The 19,092-nt window shown below is 31.0% G+C and overlaps 1 protein-coding gene across 9 annotated transcripts; it reads right to left on the bottom strand.

Moving 5' to 3' along the window:
• Positions 1–6,876: 6,876 nt before the first annotated feature.
• On the bottom strand, positions 6,877–16,863 carry LOC111296296 (CMP-sialic acid transporter 2-like). 9 transcript variants are annotated; one of them, XR_016325859.1, is made up of 16 exons: positions 16,706–16,863; positions 16,404–16,586; positions 16,167–16,283; positions 14,697–14,753; positions 13,485–13,562; positions 13,183–13,227; positions 12,773–12,832; positions 12,503–12,625; positions 11,234–11,311; positions 10,849–10,918; positions 10,505–10,612; positions 9,913–9,960; positions 9,540–9,619; positions 8,234–8,282; positions 8,066–8,124; positions 6,877–7,224 (listed from the first exon to the last, which is right to left on the bottom strand). XR_016325859.1 is itself a non-coding variant. In XM_089740530.1 (16 exons), exons 2-15 carry the CDS (start codon positions 16,557–16,559, stop codon positions 8,074–8,076), a joined length of 1,206 nt encoding a protein of 401 aa, XP_089596656.1. In that variant the 5' UTR covers positions 16,560–16,586; positions 16,706–16,863; the 3' UTR covers positions 6,877–7,224; positions 8,059–8,073. The 9 variants fall into 9 exon arrangements, 8 of the variants coding, with proteins under 8 accessions (XP_089596656.1, XP_022746245.1, XP_022746249.1 ...); XM_089740530.1 differs by having other exon boundaries at positions 8,059–8,124; positions 9,827–9,960; XM_022890510.2 differs by having other exon boundaries at positions 9,827–9,960.
• Between the last annotated feature and the right edge of the window lie 2,229 nt (positions 16,864–19,092).

Below are 19,092 nucleotides of genomic sequence, written 5' to 3'. Positions count from 1 at the left end.
TTCATATTTTAAGGATCGATTTACTTAAAGCATAAAAATATATAAGAGAAGATGATTGTGAAACTTTCATTGCAAGTGGAGCTAAGCATGTCTAGTATAAAGACAGATGATTTGATAGAATTTGAGTCAAGGTAGAAATTATTGAGAATAGTGACTCAAATCCTATAACAAATTTATTTAAAATTCACTAAATATTACTTTATGGATAAAAAGACTTGTAGAAAAAAATTTTAAAAGAGAAATTTTTAATAGGCAAGTTTGACTTGCCAAAGAAGAATTCTAAAAGGAAAGGGCTTCTTAATAGGCAAGTTTGTATGGTTATAAATAGGTGAAGTCTCTAAAAGATTAAATATGAGAAAAATATGTAAGAAAGTTATAAGATTTTATGGGATAAACATCCCATAAGAGTACTGAAGATTCACGTCTTACAAATGTGTATGTTTGTATATTTATGAATGGACTAGAGGAGATTAAAATAGTCCACATAGGTGTGATGAATGGGTTAATATGGGTATGTGTTTGTTTATGATATATAGGTGCATATGGGTGTGTATTTATTTAGGTTAAAAATACTTCATAGAACTAAAGAAGATTGAAAGGGTCTAATGAGTATTGATTGTTAAGCGAGGTTAATGATTTGATTGTATGTTTGTAATTCTCTACAACTAGTGTATCTTGGTTTCTCATCTGTGGATGTAGGTCAGTTGGACTGAACCACATTAAATTATTGTCTCTTGTGTGATTGATTAATTGTTTGATTTTACTTTTACTGGCTTGTTGGATTGGGGTTTTTTTGCCTAACAAGTAGTATCAAATATATAGTGATCCGCAACATGAAAAACCCTCAGTGGACCAACCAAGCAATCATCACTTGGGATGGAGCTGATTTAGAAATTTTAGCTCATGCAATCACTCCTAGCAGTCTTCAAAATAACCCAAAAATTGCCTTGGTTGTGATGATTGAATAGAGGGTTGGGATGGCTTATTTTGGATGGTGGATATGTTGTAAAATGTCATATCTTTTAGCTATAAAAAAGGGAAGAGAAGGCTAGCCTTAGAAGCTTTTTCCTTTTCATTTTTTTTTCCTTTACTTAGTTTAGGATGTCTTTAAGGATTGGTGGTAGTAATATTGTTGACCAACCAACCTGTCCTTTAAGACTTCATTATCTTTCTTTTTTAGTCCATTTTCAAGCTCTTTTAAATGTTGTTTTTAGTTATCTTTTAGCTTATTTAAATTTCCTTCAAGTTACAAACACATTCCAAGCTCTCTTTTTATTTTGTTTAAACAAGTTCTCATTTTTAGTTTATGCCAATTTCTAGATTTAATTTTCTTTATTTTTCCAACAAATTTTACATGATATTTGGGTTTTTTGCTACTCAGAAAGGATGGCTTTAGATGTTAATTTGATAGAAACATCACAGGCATCCACAAGTTTGATTTTTGTGTATTTATTTACTTGCATTTTATATTTCTTGTTCTTTAATTTTTTTGCCCAACTTTTATATTTTGCCTTTTAATTTTTGTTGCTATTTACATATAATTTTTATGCTTATATTATATTATTAAATCATGTTTAAAAGATTATTGCATGGTTGATTAAATGCCCTAGATATAGGCTTGTTGTTTCATGCATTTTTTCAAGTAGTGTTTTTTCACTTTGTGTTCTATTTTTGGTCATAGTGTCCTTTACTTGCACTTTATGTAAAGTGTCCTTTTAATTTTTGTTGCTATTTACATATAATTTTTATACTTATATTATATTATTAAATCATTTTAAAAGATTATTGCATGGTTGATTAAATGCCCTAGACATAAGTTTGTTGTTTCATGCATTTGTTCAAGTAGTGTTTCTTCACTTCGTATTCTATTTTTAGTCATAGTGTCCTTTATATTTTTTTATTAATTTTTTAGTATATTTTGATGTTATGTTCATGGTTTTCATGTGGCATGTAGCTAGGTTAAGTTTTGGTTGCATTTAGTTCACTAGGAGAGTAGAATAGGTTAAATTTCATGCTACATCTTGCGTATTTTTTTAAGCATTTCTGGTCAGTTTTACGCAAAGCTTTCCTATAACTTTTTGGCTTGTTTTTATGTCTATTTTAAGCTAGTAAAACAATTTTTACAAATTTCTTAGATAGGGTTGCATTTTCCTAGCATCTTTGTTTATAGATCTTAGTTTTCATGCATTTTAGTATTTCAATTTGCATGAATTTGATTTCCATTTATGTTCAATTTTTTCATATAGTTTCCATACGTTTGTTGTTCCATTTTAGGTCTCAATTAACCATGTCAAACAGTGTTTATTTTTATTCACATTTCATGCATGTTTAGGTGATAAAAAGTTAGATTAGTTTACTTGTAAGTTTAATTTTCAATTTTTATTTTAATTTTTCGCATTTAAATTATTAGGCTTTCATTTTTAATGTCTTGTTTAAGTGTGTTTAAATTATTTTTCATACCTTGTTAATTTTTACGAAGTTGTTTAAATTTTTTATTTTTAGAAACTTTGCATTTTTAGCATGTTCTATTTTTAGTAGGTTTAATCTTTAGGTATTTACTTTCTTCATAATTTGTAGTAATTTGGATTTAATATATTTGAAAATTTTATATAGATCAGTTTAGGTTAATTAGTTCACCAAAAAAATTTCATAGAATCAAATATATTCAAAGTGTCAAAATTGGTACAACCCCTAAGTTTAGAACTCTCAATCTCTAAGGAGACAATAATCTGGACTACTTTTGATTTTTATTATTTTTATAACCCGTACACTTACAATACTCCTAATAGGTAGCAACATTGCTGTTATGAGTCTTTCGTATGCTTCCCTTAGTTGATTGTTATTGATCATATGATAAAAACCATGATTGACTTTGATTATAACTTTAAGAAAATAATAAATTTGTGTGAAGCATGAAATGATCTTAGAATTTGTTGATATTTGATTGCATGCTTTCACTTGTGAGCATATGTTCTAATAATTAAAGTGCACATCATTTAGTGATTGTTTATATTAATCATAGGAATTGCATTTCATTTTTTGAAATTGTGCCTATCTTCTAGAATTTGTCTGATCACTTCTTGAGGTAAAATTCTAAGCTACATTGAATTAGAGAAATGACTTTAGTTATCTTTGGATCGATTGAGCCTTTCAAACCAACCTTAATGCATATATCCATAGTCACCCCTTTTGAGCCTTATATTATCCATTCCTTGATAAGCACCCACATAAATAAACTTAGATCATTTCTTGCATTTTTATCTTTGTTGTCCCTATCTATATGCATAAGGATGACTCATGACATAATTAGAAAGGTATGTCACATTTGGGAAACAGGGTTAATAGAAAAAAAATTAAAAATAAACTAAAGAAGAAAAAAAGAAAAAGAAAAAGAAAAATAATAAAATGGGGAAAAGTTCAATAGGGGTGCTTAAGTCTTAGAAGCTCTCTAATTGATCCTAAGCTTGTAATGCACAATTGGGGAACTTGAACCTAAAAATCCTTTCTATCTTATCTCTACCCTAGCTTAACATTATAAATTAGCAAAGACCTAAGGATCTTTACTTTAGTGTTAGCCCAACATTAAAGGAAAGAGGTGTGTAAGACAAACTTATGAAATGTATGTGCACTTTGATTATGTTGTCTTAATTCCATGGTTGCATATTCTTAGCTAGATTGCATATATATGTGATGAATGTTGCACATAATGGAACTTCAATTGAGCAGATGCACATTCTAGGATAATTCTCATGAATAGCCATTATTTAGGATTTACCTTAAGTTATAATCATCTTGCAATTTTTGAGGAAACAATTTCTAATTGATCATAGGAAGTGAAATTGACTCTTAATATAAGTTGATTTTGCTTAAGGACAAACAAAAAGTCAAGTTTTATCATGTGTTTAGTTGATTAATTTTATGTCTTACTTGATTAATTTTTACTTTATTACTCACCTAATTTTTCAAATTGTTGCATGTGTAGGTGAATTCGAAATATGGCTACACCTAGTCCCCTTGTGCTAGTTATGGTTAAACATATTAAGGGAATTGTGCCAAGGCCCTTGCAAATGATGTTAAGCAGGTGAAGTGAGCTAGAACTCAGAAGGGAAAAAAGCCACGAATATGACAAACAAGCTACCAAGCAATTAGCCTTGTATAAGCTTCATGTTTTGCTTTGATTGGCTTGCAATGTATGAAGCCAAATTGAGGAAAGTTCAAGCTGACTTTGAGAGCTTAAAAAAGGAAGAAAATCAATCTAACAAGCCAAAAATCAAGCCAAATTTGAGCAAGGAGAATCGACAAAGAAAGAGCAAGAAAAGGAAACCGATTTCACTACAAGACAAATTGGGACCATACTTGAAAAAGACATTTACTACCACTCTTTATTGCCTTTGGTTTACACGGTTTGGAGGGACTTTTTGGTTGAGAAATGCATCTGATCACTATCTTCTGCATTTTTTAACCAAAAAGTCCCTCCAAACCATGCAAAATTCTAGTTAGTTTTATTGTACTAAGCTTACTTTCAAAGGCTACCTTTTTTCATTTCAAGTTCCATTAATGAAAGTTTACATTTTTTTGGTTCTGTTTTTTCCAGCTTGATTTCCTTTCATTTTCAACTTTATTTTGCTTCAAGTTTGATGTTATTTTTGTAAGAAAATGATAGTCCAAGGTAGCCTTAGCTTGGAAGACCTCTTATAGGTGCTCAAAAGACTTGATTCTTTCATTCTCTTCTTATTTCATGCCTTTATGTTCTATTTTATTTTCTGCCAGTTCTTTTTATGTACTGCCAATTTTGTTTCTTTTATTTTCCACCAGTTTTTATATGTATATATAGCTTTTTTAAGCTTGAGAGTGATGGCCTTAAATGCAATTTTGATGGTTTTTTTTTTTTTTTACAAAAATTAAATGAATCTGACAATGGGGCCTATTTAAATCTGACAAATAGTCTCCTTGAATACTTTTGAGGTGAGGGGATGTTCTTGAATTATTACCAACATATTGAAGTAATTTAGGGATAATTTTCGACATTAGATTACTTGATAAGTTTTTTAGGCTTTTTGATAACACGAAATCAAACTGGTTTTATCCTTTGGATAGGTGTTGTAAAAATGTTAAAAATTTTTCCACACATAACCGTACTCCCAAACATAGTCATGGTTTTGTAGACATGAATCTAACTTTTAAAAATACCTAAATAAAGCTTAGGACATTTCTTTAAAATGGGACAAACTCAATCAAGTGGCCAATCACACTTATACAAAATAATATTCTTGGCGACTCTTTAAAGTCAAGTTTAACAATATATCAATAAATCCATACATTATGACACCTACTCTCGTCATTTTGAGAAAACAACCAAATTAGAACCCCAATTTTAACGGAAAATGACCAAAAGAGAGATTCTCTTTTCTCTCCCCTTTTCCACTCAACAAATCTAAACTTAATTCCTTGCGTATATGCAAGGTGCACCATGTACGTGCCATCATCACAAAAATTTGAAGCTGTTTGTTTAATTAAATAGTTGGCTTATATAATTATTTTTAAAAATAATATTTAATAGATACGAGATTAAATCTTAATATTTATAGGATATGTTTAGTATATAAAATTATGATAGAATAGGATAAAATGACATTATAAATAGAATTAAATTAAATAATATCATCTTATTTTATGTCTAATGTATGTAAGGATTAGAATAATATAATTTATTTGTTAGTCAAAATTATCCTTCCTTAAAGTTTATACAATTTAAATTATCGATATAATTTTAATGGTATAAAAAAACCCATGGATTTAAAATAATCTTCTCAATTTTGAGAAAATTGAATCATCTTAAGCCAAGATGATGATTATCATCTATCCTATCCATTATCCTATAGATCAAACATGGCTATAAGATATTGGATATGATAGGATGATAATCATCCTATATTACGTTTTGTTTGTATTTAGAGAAAAGGATAAGATTACAAGGAAGATTAATCATCCTCTTGCTATAGGATCATTTAATCTTCCCAAATAAGAGAGAATTATTTTTAATCCATGGATTGAATTTATATGTTCTATTATATCCTTAAAAATTACATTAATAATCTAAATTGTATAAATTTTTAAGAAGGATAATTTTATCCAATAAATAAATTATTTTATTCTAATTCTTGCATATATCAAACACAAAATAGTATAATGTTATTTAATTTAATACTAATCATAATATCATTTTATCATATCCTATCATAATCTTATACACTAAACACACCAATAATTATTTTTATTATCACATTATGACTTATTATTATTATTATTATTATTATTATTATATATAAAGGAAAACTCAGAATTGTTTTTTCTGAAAATCATATTTACACAGTATGCCATTGAGCAATAATGTAAAATGGATATATTGATTAAAGGTGTCTAAGCCAGGTTAATCATAAGCATGAGCCCAACCAAACTTAAGTCGAGCTTGTGCATAAATTTTTCAATTCAAGCTTGACCTAACTAAATTATATTATTAATAAATGTTGTCTTTATTTAATTTTAATTTTAAAATATTAACTTATTAATATCAAATAATTTATTGTTTTAATAGTTAAATAGATTAATTGAACCGAAGTGAAACTTGACTTCTAAGGAAAAAAAAAAATCTCTTTTTTTTTCTTCTACTAAAATATAGTCAATCTTGTGCTGCCTCCAAATCAAGAAATCACCAACAATCATTGTTGGTGCAAGAACAAAACTAGTTTGAGGTGACAGTTATTATCACTTTTTAAGAGGATTGAGGTTTAAGATTTAAATCTAGTTTCCCTGAATCTCTTGGTAAATGAAAGAATAGCTTCCAACAAATCCAAGAATCCATTTGATATCAAAGAGTTTAAAGCAAAACTGCATAAATTTCATTGCATGTTCAAAAATGAACCCTTCGGTTTAAAGGGAAATGATTTGAGTACAGAATGTACACATGAAGAAGAATTCTATAATCCCGTATAAAGTTTTAATTTTTCTTCTGTAGCAGATATTAAACTTTGCTGATGAGACAGCCAGCCCACTTGCAGTTTCATAGACTGACTATGCTGTGGTGGGTAACTGACCCAAGCATGGCATGAGATGAAGTAATGAATTGTGAATCATTAGACGGCATTTATTCTGTTCAGTTACTGCAAGCTGTACCATTTTCTCAAACTGAGTCCACCTAAAATAGTGTATCCTCCAAAACTGTTCCTGAAATTAAACCATTTACAAGAATTATATACTTGAAAGCAGAAATAACAAACAAAATCCACTGAAATGATCATGTCATTCCATTTCCCTGACGCCTGGCCATGGCTAATGTGTTCAAACCTCATAGGAGTAACAAACCAGAGTTGCCTGTAATATGCCTTCTTATGAATAAAGAGGAGAAGCTTCTTATGCATGAGCATGCTTTTGCCTAGTTAAAAAGTCAAAGAGCATTTTGCTACATCAGACACCTAATTATGTATATCTGGATAAATTTCTAAACAGGGCTTCAAAAAATATCTGCTACAGCTGACAACTTTTCCCGACCAATAAAACCACCCAACCTGCTCGAACTCTAATGCAATCCAACCCAATTTCACTCTAAATGTCAACAATCAAACTCAATGAACTGAATCAACTCAAACCCAAATGACGTTAACTTGAAACTTAAATTAAGAATATGATATATTATTTTCTCATTTAAAATTTTAATTTAATTAAAAAATAAAAAATATATTATAAATTATTATAAAAGATGACCTGAACCATAGTAATTTGAAACCCAAAGTGACTTGAATCCAAACAAGAAACAATTTCAACCTGAAGTGATCCCAAAATTTCATGAACCAAACTAACCCAACCTGAACCTAACATGCCTAATTGCCACCTCTATCTTCTAATATTTGTGAAATCCTATTATGAGGATAGTTTTCTTTTATTTGAACCCTCATGTTATTTTCCAAAGGCGAGAGAAGGAGTGATATGCTTTAGACAGTGACAAGCACAGAAAATTAAGACATTCTCCTTATCAGCAAAACCAATAATGCAGATCCAAACCCAGTACATGTGAACCTAAACTGGAAGAAGTGATCTTTTTTCCTCCTCATTGACATGATGGCTAGCCTGGGCAAAAGCAAAAATTCATTAAAAAGCATAATTGAGAATCAAAATCCAAGAGAAGAAAAAATGTTCAGTATATTTCAATAAGCCACAGTTGTTCAAAGCTTCTCACATCTTCATTTGCTCCAGCGGTCATATTTAGGAAGGATGCATCCTTAGTCCTGATAAGATATTGGCAAGTTTGCAGTTTAGTTTGCAGTGAACAGAACAACTATAATATTGGGAGAAGTGAAGGTAACGCAAAACGTTTTGGTGGTGATAAGTACAAAAAACAGACCTGCTTTCACTAGAAAAGAATGCAATGAACTTAAACTGGAGGCACCTCTTGTACAACCTTTTTTTTTTATTATTTTCTAGTAATCATTGCACATAAAAAAATGCAAATAGAAACGACAAAATGAACTGCCTGAGATTTTTCAAGAAAATAGTGCAGTATATAGTGTCTATCAATCATCATAGTCATTCGCAAACTTCAAAATAGTTGTTCCCTAACTGACAATCCAACCAACTCTGTGAACAAGTTCTCTGATAATTGTGTTGAACCACAGGAAATAGTTTTTAACTTGAGATGTAAAAGCTTGATACGACCTGGTAAAGCAGGAATGAAACTTACCAACAAGAGTTTTATGCTTGATACCTTAGCTCTACTCCAAGCACTAAATATTTGTTAATTCAGACAGTAGGCACGCATTATATTGAAACAAATTTGACAACTTTGTTTTTAGTCAGTACATGATCATTGACTCAAAGAGGTTTACCACATATAGGGTAAAGTAAGACAAATGAAGCATCATATAGTTCACCTCATCACAATGACACGGCTGGTCTTAGTTACCTTAATGGTTTATATCACAAATCGAAAATCCAAGTATAGGAAAGGATAATAGGATCCAAAAAGAAGGATTCTGAACAAATTCTAATTCTGTCAACCAGGTATTGGCATCTTCTGGTAACTATTGCACAAGCTATTAAGAAGATGCATGTACTTGGAAAAAAAAGGAAAATCACATAAAAAACAATAAAAAGGAAAATAAAGAAGTAAAAAACATAACTATTTAAGGGGGGAAAAGGCGCATTTAGGTGATAACACTTTTGTTGACCCAGTGGTTGTTTTACATATGGAAACTATGTATCTAGACACAAGACAGAAAATGTCATGTATGCACATCAGAAAGTCCCTTTGAGACTAGTCTTGACTCTTAAGAGCTCTCATTCTTCCAAGGCCTCTTAGATCCTTCATTATTTGTTTATATTAGCCCTCCTTTTCATAATGATCAAGCTCATGAAATAGAAAAAGACAGTCATTTTTCACTAGTGAATAAAAAAAATCATAGATCCATTTAATGCCATGATCCATATCCAAGCGTAGAACAGTTTACTCAAGGTCCACAAAAATAGCATACAGGAGAAAGGCACACCTCTTGCTGTCTTGGCTATCCACCATTTCTAAATTACTACTTTGTTGTTCATCTTTAACCTTCGAAAGTGCTGAAAAAAACTGAAGGGAAGAAAATATATAACACAATTATGAGCAGTCTCTCCCTATCATCAAAGTGGCAGGCAAAGAAATAAGAGGAAAGGAAAAGTAGAAAAATATATAGGCCAAGGTTTCTGTGTGTTCTTCACTGGCCACAACAGAAATGCTAAACAAAAGAAAACTGTGTCAGCATGAGCATATACGAGCACCTATATAAGCTAAAATTACCTGATGCATGGAGATAATCACAATTGAGATTCCTAAAACAAAGTTTACAGTCAGGGTGTGACCAAACAAAGCAGCAGATGCTATACCAGTAAAAATTGTAGCAATGGTTGAGGAGTATTTTTTCAAGATTGTATCTGCAAGAACAAGAAACAATTTTTAGAGAAGACAAAATACAAATAATATGAGAAGCCTATTAGACAGTAAGAGAAAATACTAAAATATAATGCCATTAATAATGCAAGGTCTATGAAAAAAAAATCCTTCAGCCAAAAAAAAAAAAAACCAAGTGAAATTTAGTCAAAGATACTAAAAAAAAGGGAAACGGTTTTGACAGAATTTCAGCGAAATAATCAACAGCATAATGTTGTAACATAAAGTTCTGGGTCGTAACCATACAGTTAGCATAGCATCATTCTCACGTGAATTGCATACTGGAGTATAATTTAATTGTGGCACGTGATTATAAAGGCATGAATGGAACCAAGCCTTAAACTTAACGTTGCGTAGCTCCTTTTTACCCCTTTAAAACCAATCGACCATTGTAGATATGCAGTAACTCAAGTATTTTTCCAAGGTCTAACTAAATTCAGTGTTTTCAGCAATTACTTCATGTTCTTTACCTTTTTTTTTGTATCAACTTCCATCACAAAATTAAAATACATGAGTAGCAAAATTTACCTGCATATTTGAAAAAGAAAGATGATAAGATCCCTTGGGATGCATTGTTGCATATTAAAAGCACAGTAGCCTTCGAATGTCCCCTCATGATATCCAAGGTACTGGGACCTAAAAGCAAGGAGGTCATGGAATTAAAACAGGTAGTCAACAAAAGGATTTTGCATGTGCTCAGAGTAATTTATACTGCCTCTAAAAGGCAAAATATCAGTACAAATATATACACAGATAAAATAATTTGTGAGATAATCAAGAACTTGTGACCAAACATGAACAATGAAGCTCTGTCAATAATCATATCATGATTTCCACCAGGCACATTTGTTAGCTTAGAGTCTATGTCCTACCTTTAAAAATTGCAGTTCCAAGAATGGCTAGGAAATTGAAAATGGCACCATATCCATAAAGAAATAAATTCTGTGAAACACATAAAGCAACCAAAAATGAAAAATAAGTTCTGTGAAACACATAAAGCAACCACAAATGAATGGAGGACCTAAACTAAAGGTCAAAGACCAGAATTGTTTACCCACTTACGTATCCTTCAGAAAATTACTTTAATTCTCCCAAATCTAAGCCATGTAAGACTACTTCAGAGTTTTTCTTTCCTTTTCCTCAAATTGTTATTAAGAATCAATACTAAAGCCCATGACAAATGTGCCATCAGTTGTCCCACCAGGCTAGTTCATCATGGCAACACAAGTACAACAAATAATATCATTATAAACTTACCTGATGGTAAATGCTTGTCTCAAATTGGCTCTTCAAAGCATACTCGTTAAAGACTGATGCCAAGGATGGAACACTAACCTGCATTAATGTAATAGTGCTAAGTTTCATTGTGTCACATTCTCTAGCATAATATATACATTAATATTTTACAAATGACTAAAGATTATTGACACATTGTGACAGTGTCTTTGTAAAAGGGAGGGACAGTTACCAAAATAGTGTAGACTTTATGATTATTTTTCACAGTTCGTGTTTTCTATTCTTTTGGTCATATGTAGGTTTTCCTTCACTGGGTTTTTTTAGCTGTTATGACGCTCTAGTGGTTCCTGTAACATTTGTTTATTAACAACCTTTCTTAAAACTTATGTTTTTAATAGTTAATAATTATTCACGTCATGAAATTCTAAACTATCTCTTCACTCCAAAACCCCAACCCACAAAATTACTTTATTTGTCATTTATCAATTTATTCTTTTTTATTATATATTATTGATGTATTAATACTTACTAGGGAGTAGGAATAACTATGACACTATCATAGTATTCAAGTATGATTAGTAACTTGATTTGATCATATTAGCATCACAAGTTTTACTAGATATGTATTTAGATCTCTTATTTAGAAAGTGTGTATTATAAATTATGAGAATTTATTAGAATTTAATCAAGTTCCCACCAATATTAACTAGATTAATTATCTAATAATTTCTAAAAAGTTATCAATGGATTTCTAAATTTTGGAGTGCTCTAAGTGATTTATGAATTTGGTCAAACTAACATTGTCATGAGTGCGATGGTTAACTAATAGTTTAAAAGCTGTAAACCTAAAAATTGCATTAACCGATTTATTTGGCAATTTATATTATAGCTAAAGTTAATTTTGTAAATTCACTCCTAACTGTAATTACTTTGAACAACTATTATGAATATACATATATATATATATATAGTTTAAACCTAAAAAATTATTAAATACTCCTTACCTATCCTAAATCTCAATTTCATTCCTATTTTAACCTAACAAATTACCAGCTGCAACGAGCAGGCACCTCTGCTTGTTAAAAAAACTGCTTAAGCTATGTTTAGCTAAACCATAATCTGTTAATAAGCAATTTCTAGTTTATACGTTTATGAGAAAGAGAGAAAAAACATGCATTTCAGCAGTCCTACTGCATGAATAAGATCATTACAAGATATAATCCTTTGTAATAGAGACAGTTCAAAAAGTTGCCATATGGATTGAGTGACGCAACACATTTAACAACTTACAAAAATTAGTGTGTACAAGTATGCGCCTGTTGCAACTGGAAGACCAAATGAAGTCATACCCTCTGGTAAAGACTGCAACTGGTTTACACTAATTCCAATAAGCAACAAAGCAAGAGCCTCCCACTGTTACAAATATGGATCAACCCACATGTGCACAATACGGATAAATAACAATCAATTAGTCATCTCAAAAGCCCACATATTCTCTTTTAATTTTTGGAGAATTGAATGCAATATGGTACAACGAGAAAATTTTTTGTTCAAACTAACCTGAATAATAGAAAACCGCCGTTTCATGATCATCTTTAACAAGATAGCTATTACCAAAACCTGCATATGTTGGAAAGCAGTGAAGCAGATGTACTAACAAATCTCACAGAAAAGCCAAAAGAAACAGCCGGATAAGATCGTGAGCAGAGTACTTAATCTTTTCATGGAGGACAGCAACATAAAGTTATTTCTGACCAATGGGTATAACTTTTAGATAGAGTATAAACTAATGGTATTTAGGATTCATTATACTCATTGACTGGTTGTAATGACTATGTCACGAATACCCAAAAAGGAAAAGAAGTTTTAAAGCATAAAACTAGCCAAAAATGCATTTTGTTAGAGCATAAAGGAGATTGGTTAGAACATATTCTATTTAAAAGATCGTTAAACATAGTCTATTATGCTACCTTCAGGTTACTCAGCATCTTCACTGTAGCAGGATTGAAATAAAGCTGCAGCAGAATAACAGCATAAATATTAGAAAACAACTACTATTAGGAAACACCAAACCAAGGAATATTAATAAGAAATTTTAGCTGTGGATAATTGTTTAACAGAAATACAACACATATTCTCAAAAAAAAAAAAAAAAATACAGCACATGGTGAAATGGTGTTTCCCAAAATTATACAGAATCAGGTCATGTAAAAGTAGTTGAAATTATTCAGGTGACTTAAAAGAAGCAGCAAGGTCAGTAAGAAAAGACAACCTGCATGATAAACTTTAGGTAATTATTGATAGCATAAAGTAGAGCTGGAACGGCAAGAAGCAAATTACTTCGAGCAGCCTGTAAAAGTTGAGAACAAAGAGAAAGGTATCTTGAGGTCAGAAAGATGTTGTGGATGAATTACTGCCACTCATATCATTTTGGAGAAGTGGAATCTGAGAAAAACAACAAAGGTAGATACAAAGGAGAATAATGAGCTAAAAAAGCTCAAAAGGCCTTAATATCACATAAAGATGATTTCCCAGACCAAAATGATACCTCATGAATAGTAGTACATATATTTTAGTTTACAGAAAGCAATCCAAACACACTTTTGTCAACCAAATAAGATCACATAAATGGCAGCACATCTTTCAGAAAACCCATAATATCCTTAAAGAGTTGAAACATATTATCTATTCAAAAACCAACAGGAAAAAAATATTGATGATTCAAGGGAACATAAACACACCCACACACCAGAAAATGCAAAAGTAAGGCATAAAGAAAACTGCCACTCAAAAACCAAAGAATGTCAACAACGCACTGTTCACTCTTTAAATAGAATAAAACCAAACCCACTGCTTATCTACCATTAGTCTTGTTAAAGTTGCACATTGCACAACACTCTGTCTCAACAAATTTACCACACAAAACCAAGAAAACCAAGACAGAAAGCCAAAGCTATGTGGGCAACTGAAAACATTTGGCTGACTTACTGCATCTCAACTTTCAGCATCACATTGTAACAACTGAAATTCTTTTAATGTCCTTCTGCACCTTTACTGCCTAAATATCATAAATGTCAACTAATCACAATGAACAATCATGTTGGTATCTCAATTGCTTTTGTTATCTACCAGAAAGCATATATGGTTAAGCCAATTTCTTAATCAGTTTTACAGTTTTAACACTCAATAAAATCATCCCATATCATTTGAACAAAGTACAAACTTCAAGAATTAACATTTAAACTACCAAAGCCCAACACTTGGTTCTTAGCTTAGCCAACAAGTTTTAATCACATGTTGCAGGACATACTTCTAACCTCAAGATTGGACTATTTCCATTCTTTATCAAAAGCTTATAAGAAGGTTGCATTATAAACCATCCGGATTATTAATGTTACTAAGAATCAATAGTGAAATTAGTGATAGAGAAACTAATGACACAACTGCAATCAGAATCACAAATTTGTTGAAATAAATTTCTTACCTGCACTAATGTAGAAATTGATAGAAGAGATTTCTCCCCAACTTTCTTATGCCGAGCCTTAAAGGATATAAGAGATAGAGTTAAATAGGATCAATAATTAAATGCTAATGAATGAATTTAATAAAAAAAATCTCCAATAACATTCAATAAAAAAATAATAAATGGAACTGGACTTCTAATAATCATTTGCAATAAAACTTCTCTTATTCCTGCCAGATACTAATAACAAGCCCATTGAACTCATACAGGCTAGGCTTAGTAATGTTTCCTATTGCTACAGGTCGATGATCAGAATCATTTTATTTAGCACTCCCTCTAATTTCCAGACTGCTTTAAGGCACCAGATCCCTTTCCATCTTTGCCATTTCTAGATTATCTGATAATAATTGGTAGTGAACATAATCTGTTTGTTCCTGCATGTCAGACAATTTCTATAAAAAGAAACCACAGTCAAGATGATATCTCCACTAAAAATAATTTATATGGGCTTATAAGCTAGGAGAATTTATAAATCATAAAACATCTTATAAAAATAATTGATGAATCGAATGAAAAAGGAATTTGAAACAAAAATAACTACAAGAGACAGAAATGGTTGACAAAACACGGACTCAGAACTACAAAGCTATTATGATAAAATTTTCCAACTAGACATTATATCCTTTTATAAAACCAGCATAACATGATTGTAGTATATAAACTATTAATATCATCAAACCGATCTATTTTGTAAACCCCCCCCCCCCCCTCCTCTTTAGGATTTCTCAAGTTTCATGCACAGGGAAATTTTGAAACAGAGATTTCATGCATGAGGTAACTTTGATTGAACTGTTAAATGTGTGGACCTCATATTTAGAAGGATATGTTGATTCATCTTATGGTGTTTCTGATACCTTTACATTATATATGCATTTTCCTTTGATCATGCCAACCAATTCCAACCTTGTAAAAAACATCATGATTGGATATGCTCAGCTCTGTTTTCCCCAATTATTTCAATAGTTGTAATAGGGAGACATTTATGTTTTCTTTGGCTTATCTAACCTAGTATAGAAAATATATATAAATGAAAATTGAACAGATACAACTAAGATTCAATTGAGAATACAACACCACAAGGATGAGAGAGTTCATGCACTGGATACCAAACTTAATGGAGAATACGACTTCACTAGGACAAAAATGGTACATTCCTTGCAAACTCTATGATAATAAAAGCACAAAAAAGAGAGAACAAATGGCAATAATACTTAGCAGAAGAGTTTAAAAACTCCACAAGCAGGTTTATTTGAATGCCATGTGTCTAATTAACTATACATGTTAACTCAATGTTGACTTATTTATTTATAGTTAAATGAACACATGATAACAAGCATATAATTCTTATGCTCCACTGCTGCCTGCTGGCATATAGGATTAAAGTGCTTCCTTAAATTCTAAAGAGGCCGATTAATAAAATGGTAAAAATACCTGGAACAAGAGCATAATAATGGCGAAAATAACTTTGGTCACCTCAGTGAGAAAGTTAACGCTAATGGGACTAAACTTGAAACCACCATCCACCTTTGACATATAAACCAATATAGGCTGCAATAATTTAGTGTATATATTTAATATATATAGTGTTAGAATGCAAAGGCACCACCAAACAATATTGCTGGTTTAGACCAAGTATGGTTGGTTTAAGGTTAAAGGAAAATAATTGACCTGAAAACCGACCAAAACGCAGTCACCACCGACCAAAAGAACATTGAGGATACGGGTTTTGGAGGAGACATGGCTACGGTGCCCATCGTAAGCCCTCGAAATGGCTTTGCTAATCGGTGATGCTATTTTTGAATGGCAAACACTGCATTCTATCATCTCCAACTGCACTTGCCCCAATCAAAACTACAATAAATCGGCTGCATTAATATAAAATCACAATTTAAAAAAATAGAAAAGATATTTGAAGGGGGAATTTCAGAATTGGAGTGAAAGTTGGAGGAAAACAAAAGGAGAAAAATTACCGATCAGATTCCGATCAAACAAAAAAGAAATTGATTGCCGAAAAAGAAAAACTGAAACCAAAGAGCATAAAGCTTGCTGCTCTTTTCTTTTAAGTTTTGTTTTGGTTTGAGTTTATATAGAGATGTTACTGTGTTTTTTAAGAAATAAATTAAAACAATTAAACAAGGTTGACTGAGTCTGACTGGCCTTTCCATTTATATATTATTCCTGCCTTTTATGCAACAAAATCAAAGATTTTGGAAGTACTACCAAATTACACCCTAATCGCGTACACTGCATGCATGGTTTTGACCTCATAAATGTTATATATAAAAAAATTAAATTACTACTAAATTGATCTTATAAAAACAATATTATACAATTAAAACTATCCCGAAAGTAAATTATTATATCCCTTTTCATATTCAAATTTATTAGTAGGTCATAATATTATAATTATAAAAATACATTTTTTCTTATAATTATTTATTATAATACTTAGACCTATTTAAGAGTCAAATTATTCATTTAAATCTAAAGATTTATCCAAATTTTAAAAGAATTTAGACAAAAAATAAAAACATGTTAAATGAGTTTAAACATAATTTTTAAATCCATTTATATTTCGGATCGGATCTTAAACCAAAAAAATTAAGACCCGAACTCGATCTAGTCCAAATTCGCATATATAAATTAATTCACAAATGTATAAAAATTAAAAATAAAAATTATATATATTATTAAACTTAATTTTTATTTTTATATAATTTTTGTTTTTAATTATTTATATGAGTTGAATATAATCCTATTAAACTTAATTTAATTATTTTTTATTTTTTTATTATATAAATTATGTTTAATAGGTGGGCTTGAAATCTATTTTATTAATTTGGACCGAGTTTAAGAAATTTTTTAAGCCTAAATAATCAAGTGGACTGAATCTGAATAAGCATATAAGTTATTAATACTAAGTATGAATCCGACCTGAGCTCGACCCAACCTATGAATACCTTTAACTTCCATATCATAATTTCAAAATTACACTTCTCTTATAACTATTAGCTTAAAACTATCTCCAAATAAATTACTATAATACCTTCTTCATATTTGATAAGAACTTGACATGTGTCCAAATTTATTATGTTGGATTATGGGGTCCAACGGTTTGCTTTAGGGACTCGGTATGTCAATTCATCTAGGTGGGATATCCCATTATAGATCGGATTCTGGTGTATGACAACCCAACCTACCGAGGCCTAATGGGTGAAGTATCCTATGAAAGCTTTGCGTAGCCCCTTATATCCACCTGTTAGTTAGTAAGGGGCTTTGCGTTACCAAAAGAGAATAAGAAAATAGAGTTGCGCCTTCACTATCAGCTATAGCTTTTGGTGTAATGGTAAGCGCTTGATCATGAAAACTGGTATCAGAGCGAGGTTACAGGTTTGAGTCCTCTAGGTGTTGCTGGAAGAGAGATTATTGGATTCTGAGGTCTAACGATCTCTCTTAAGGACTCGATATGTCGATTCATCTAGGTGGGGTATCCCATGGTGGATCGAATTTCGGTGTATGACAACCCAACTTGTCGAGATCCAATGGGTGAAGTATCCCATGAAGGCTTTGTAAAGCCCCTTATGTCCATATGTCGCTTAGTATAGGGCTCTACACTACCAAAAGAGAATAAGAAAATAGAGTTGCACATTCACTATCAGCTATAGCTTTTGGTGTAATGGTAAGCGTTTGATCTTGAAAACTGGTATCAGAGCTTTGGTCTCTTTTTGTAGGTCTAATCACCTTGAGTAAAGATCCTATGGCTCAATTTTGGTTCTAAGATGGTAAGAAAGTCCTCAAACCTCCTATGATTGATAAATTTAAATTTTGTGAATGAAAAAGAAAGATGAAGATGTTCACAATGGCCCATGATTTTAAAACTTGATTAATGATAGAAATAGGGCTTGAAACTCCTTTAAATGATGCAAACCATATAAGACAAGTAATGGATGATGCAAAGGCTAAATGCATTCTCTATGGAGCTTTAGATGATTACAAATTCAACTTGGTCTCAAAATGCTCAACCTTAAATGAGATATAAAGAAAGTTGGATGAGCTACATAAAAGATAAATTTTCAACCAACATCCAACATGTCTTATGGCTATTGAGGAACCAAAGATAACCTCTAACTCTTGTGATTCAAACTCTTATACTTTTGATGAGTTATAAGATGCTTACAATGATTTAAGAATTGAGTTTGAAAATATGCATTTGAAACATAAGAAAATGATTTCAAAATTGAATGTTGAAAATGATCTTGTGATGAATGCAAAAAATATTTTAGAAAAAGAAAATGAAAAGTTGAAAATAGATTTAGAAACCTCTCAAAATATAAATGAATTTTAGAAAAAGAAAATT

Source organism: Durio zibethinus, chromosome 12 (genome assembly GCF_047325235.1).
Source record: "Durio zibethinus cultivar Kanyao isolate XHJ-2024 chromosome 12, ASM4732523v1, whole genome shotgun sequence".
Taxonomy (NCBI): domain Eukaryota; kingdom Viridiplantae; phylum Streptophyta; class Magnoliopsida; order Malvales; family Malvaceae; genus Durio; species Durio zibethinus.
Note: the sequence above shows the minus strand (reverse complement) of the source record. Positions and strands in the feature narration are given on the sequence as shown.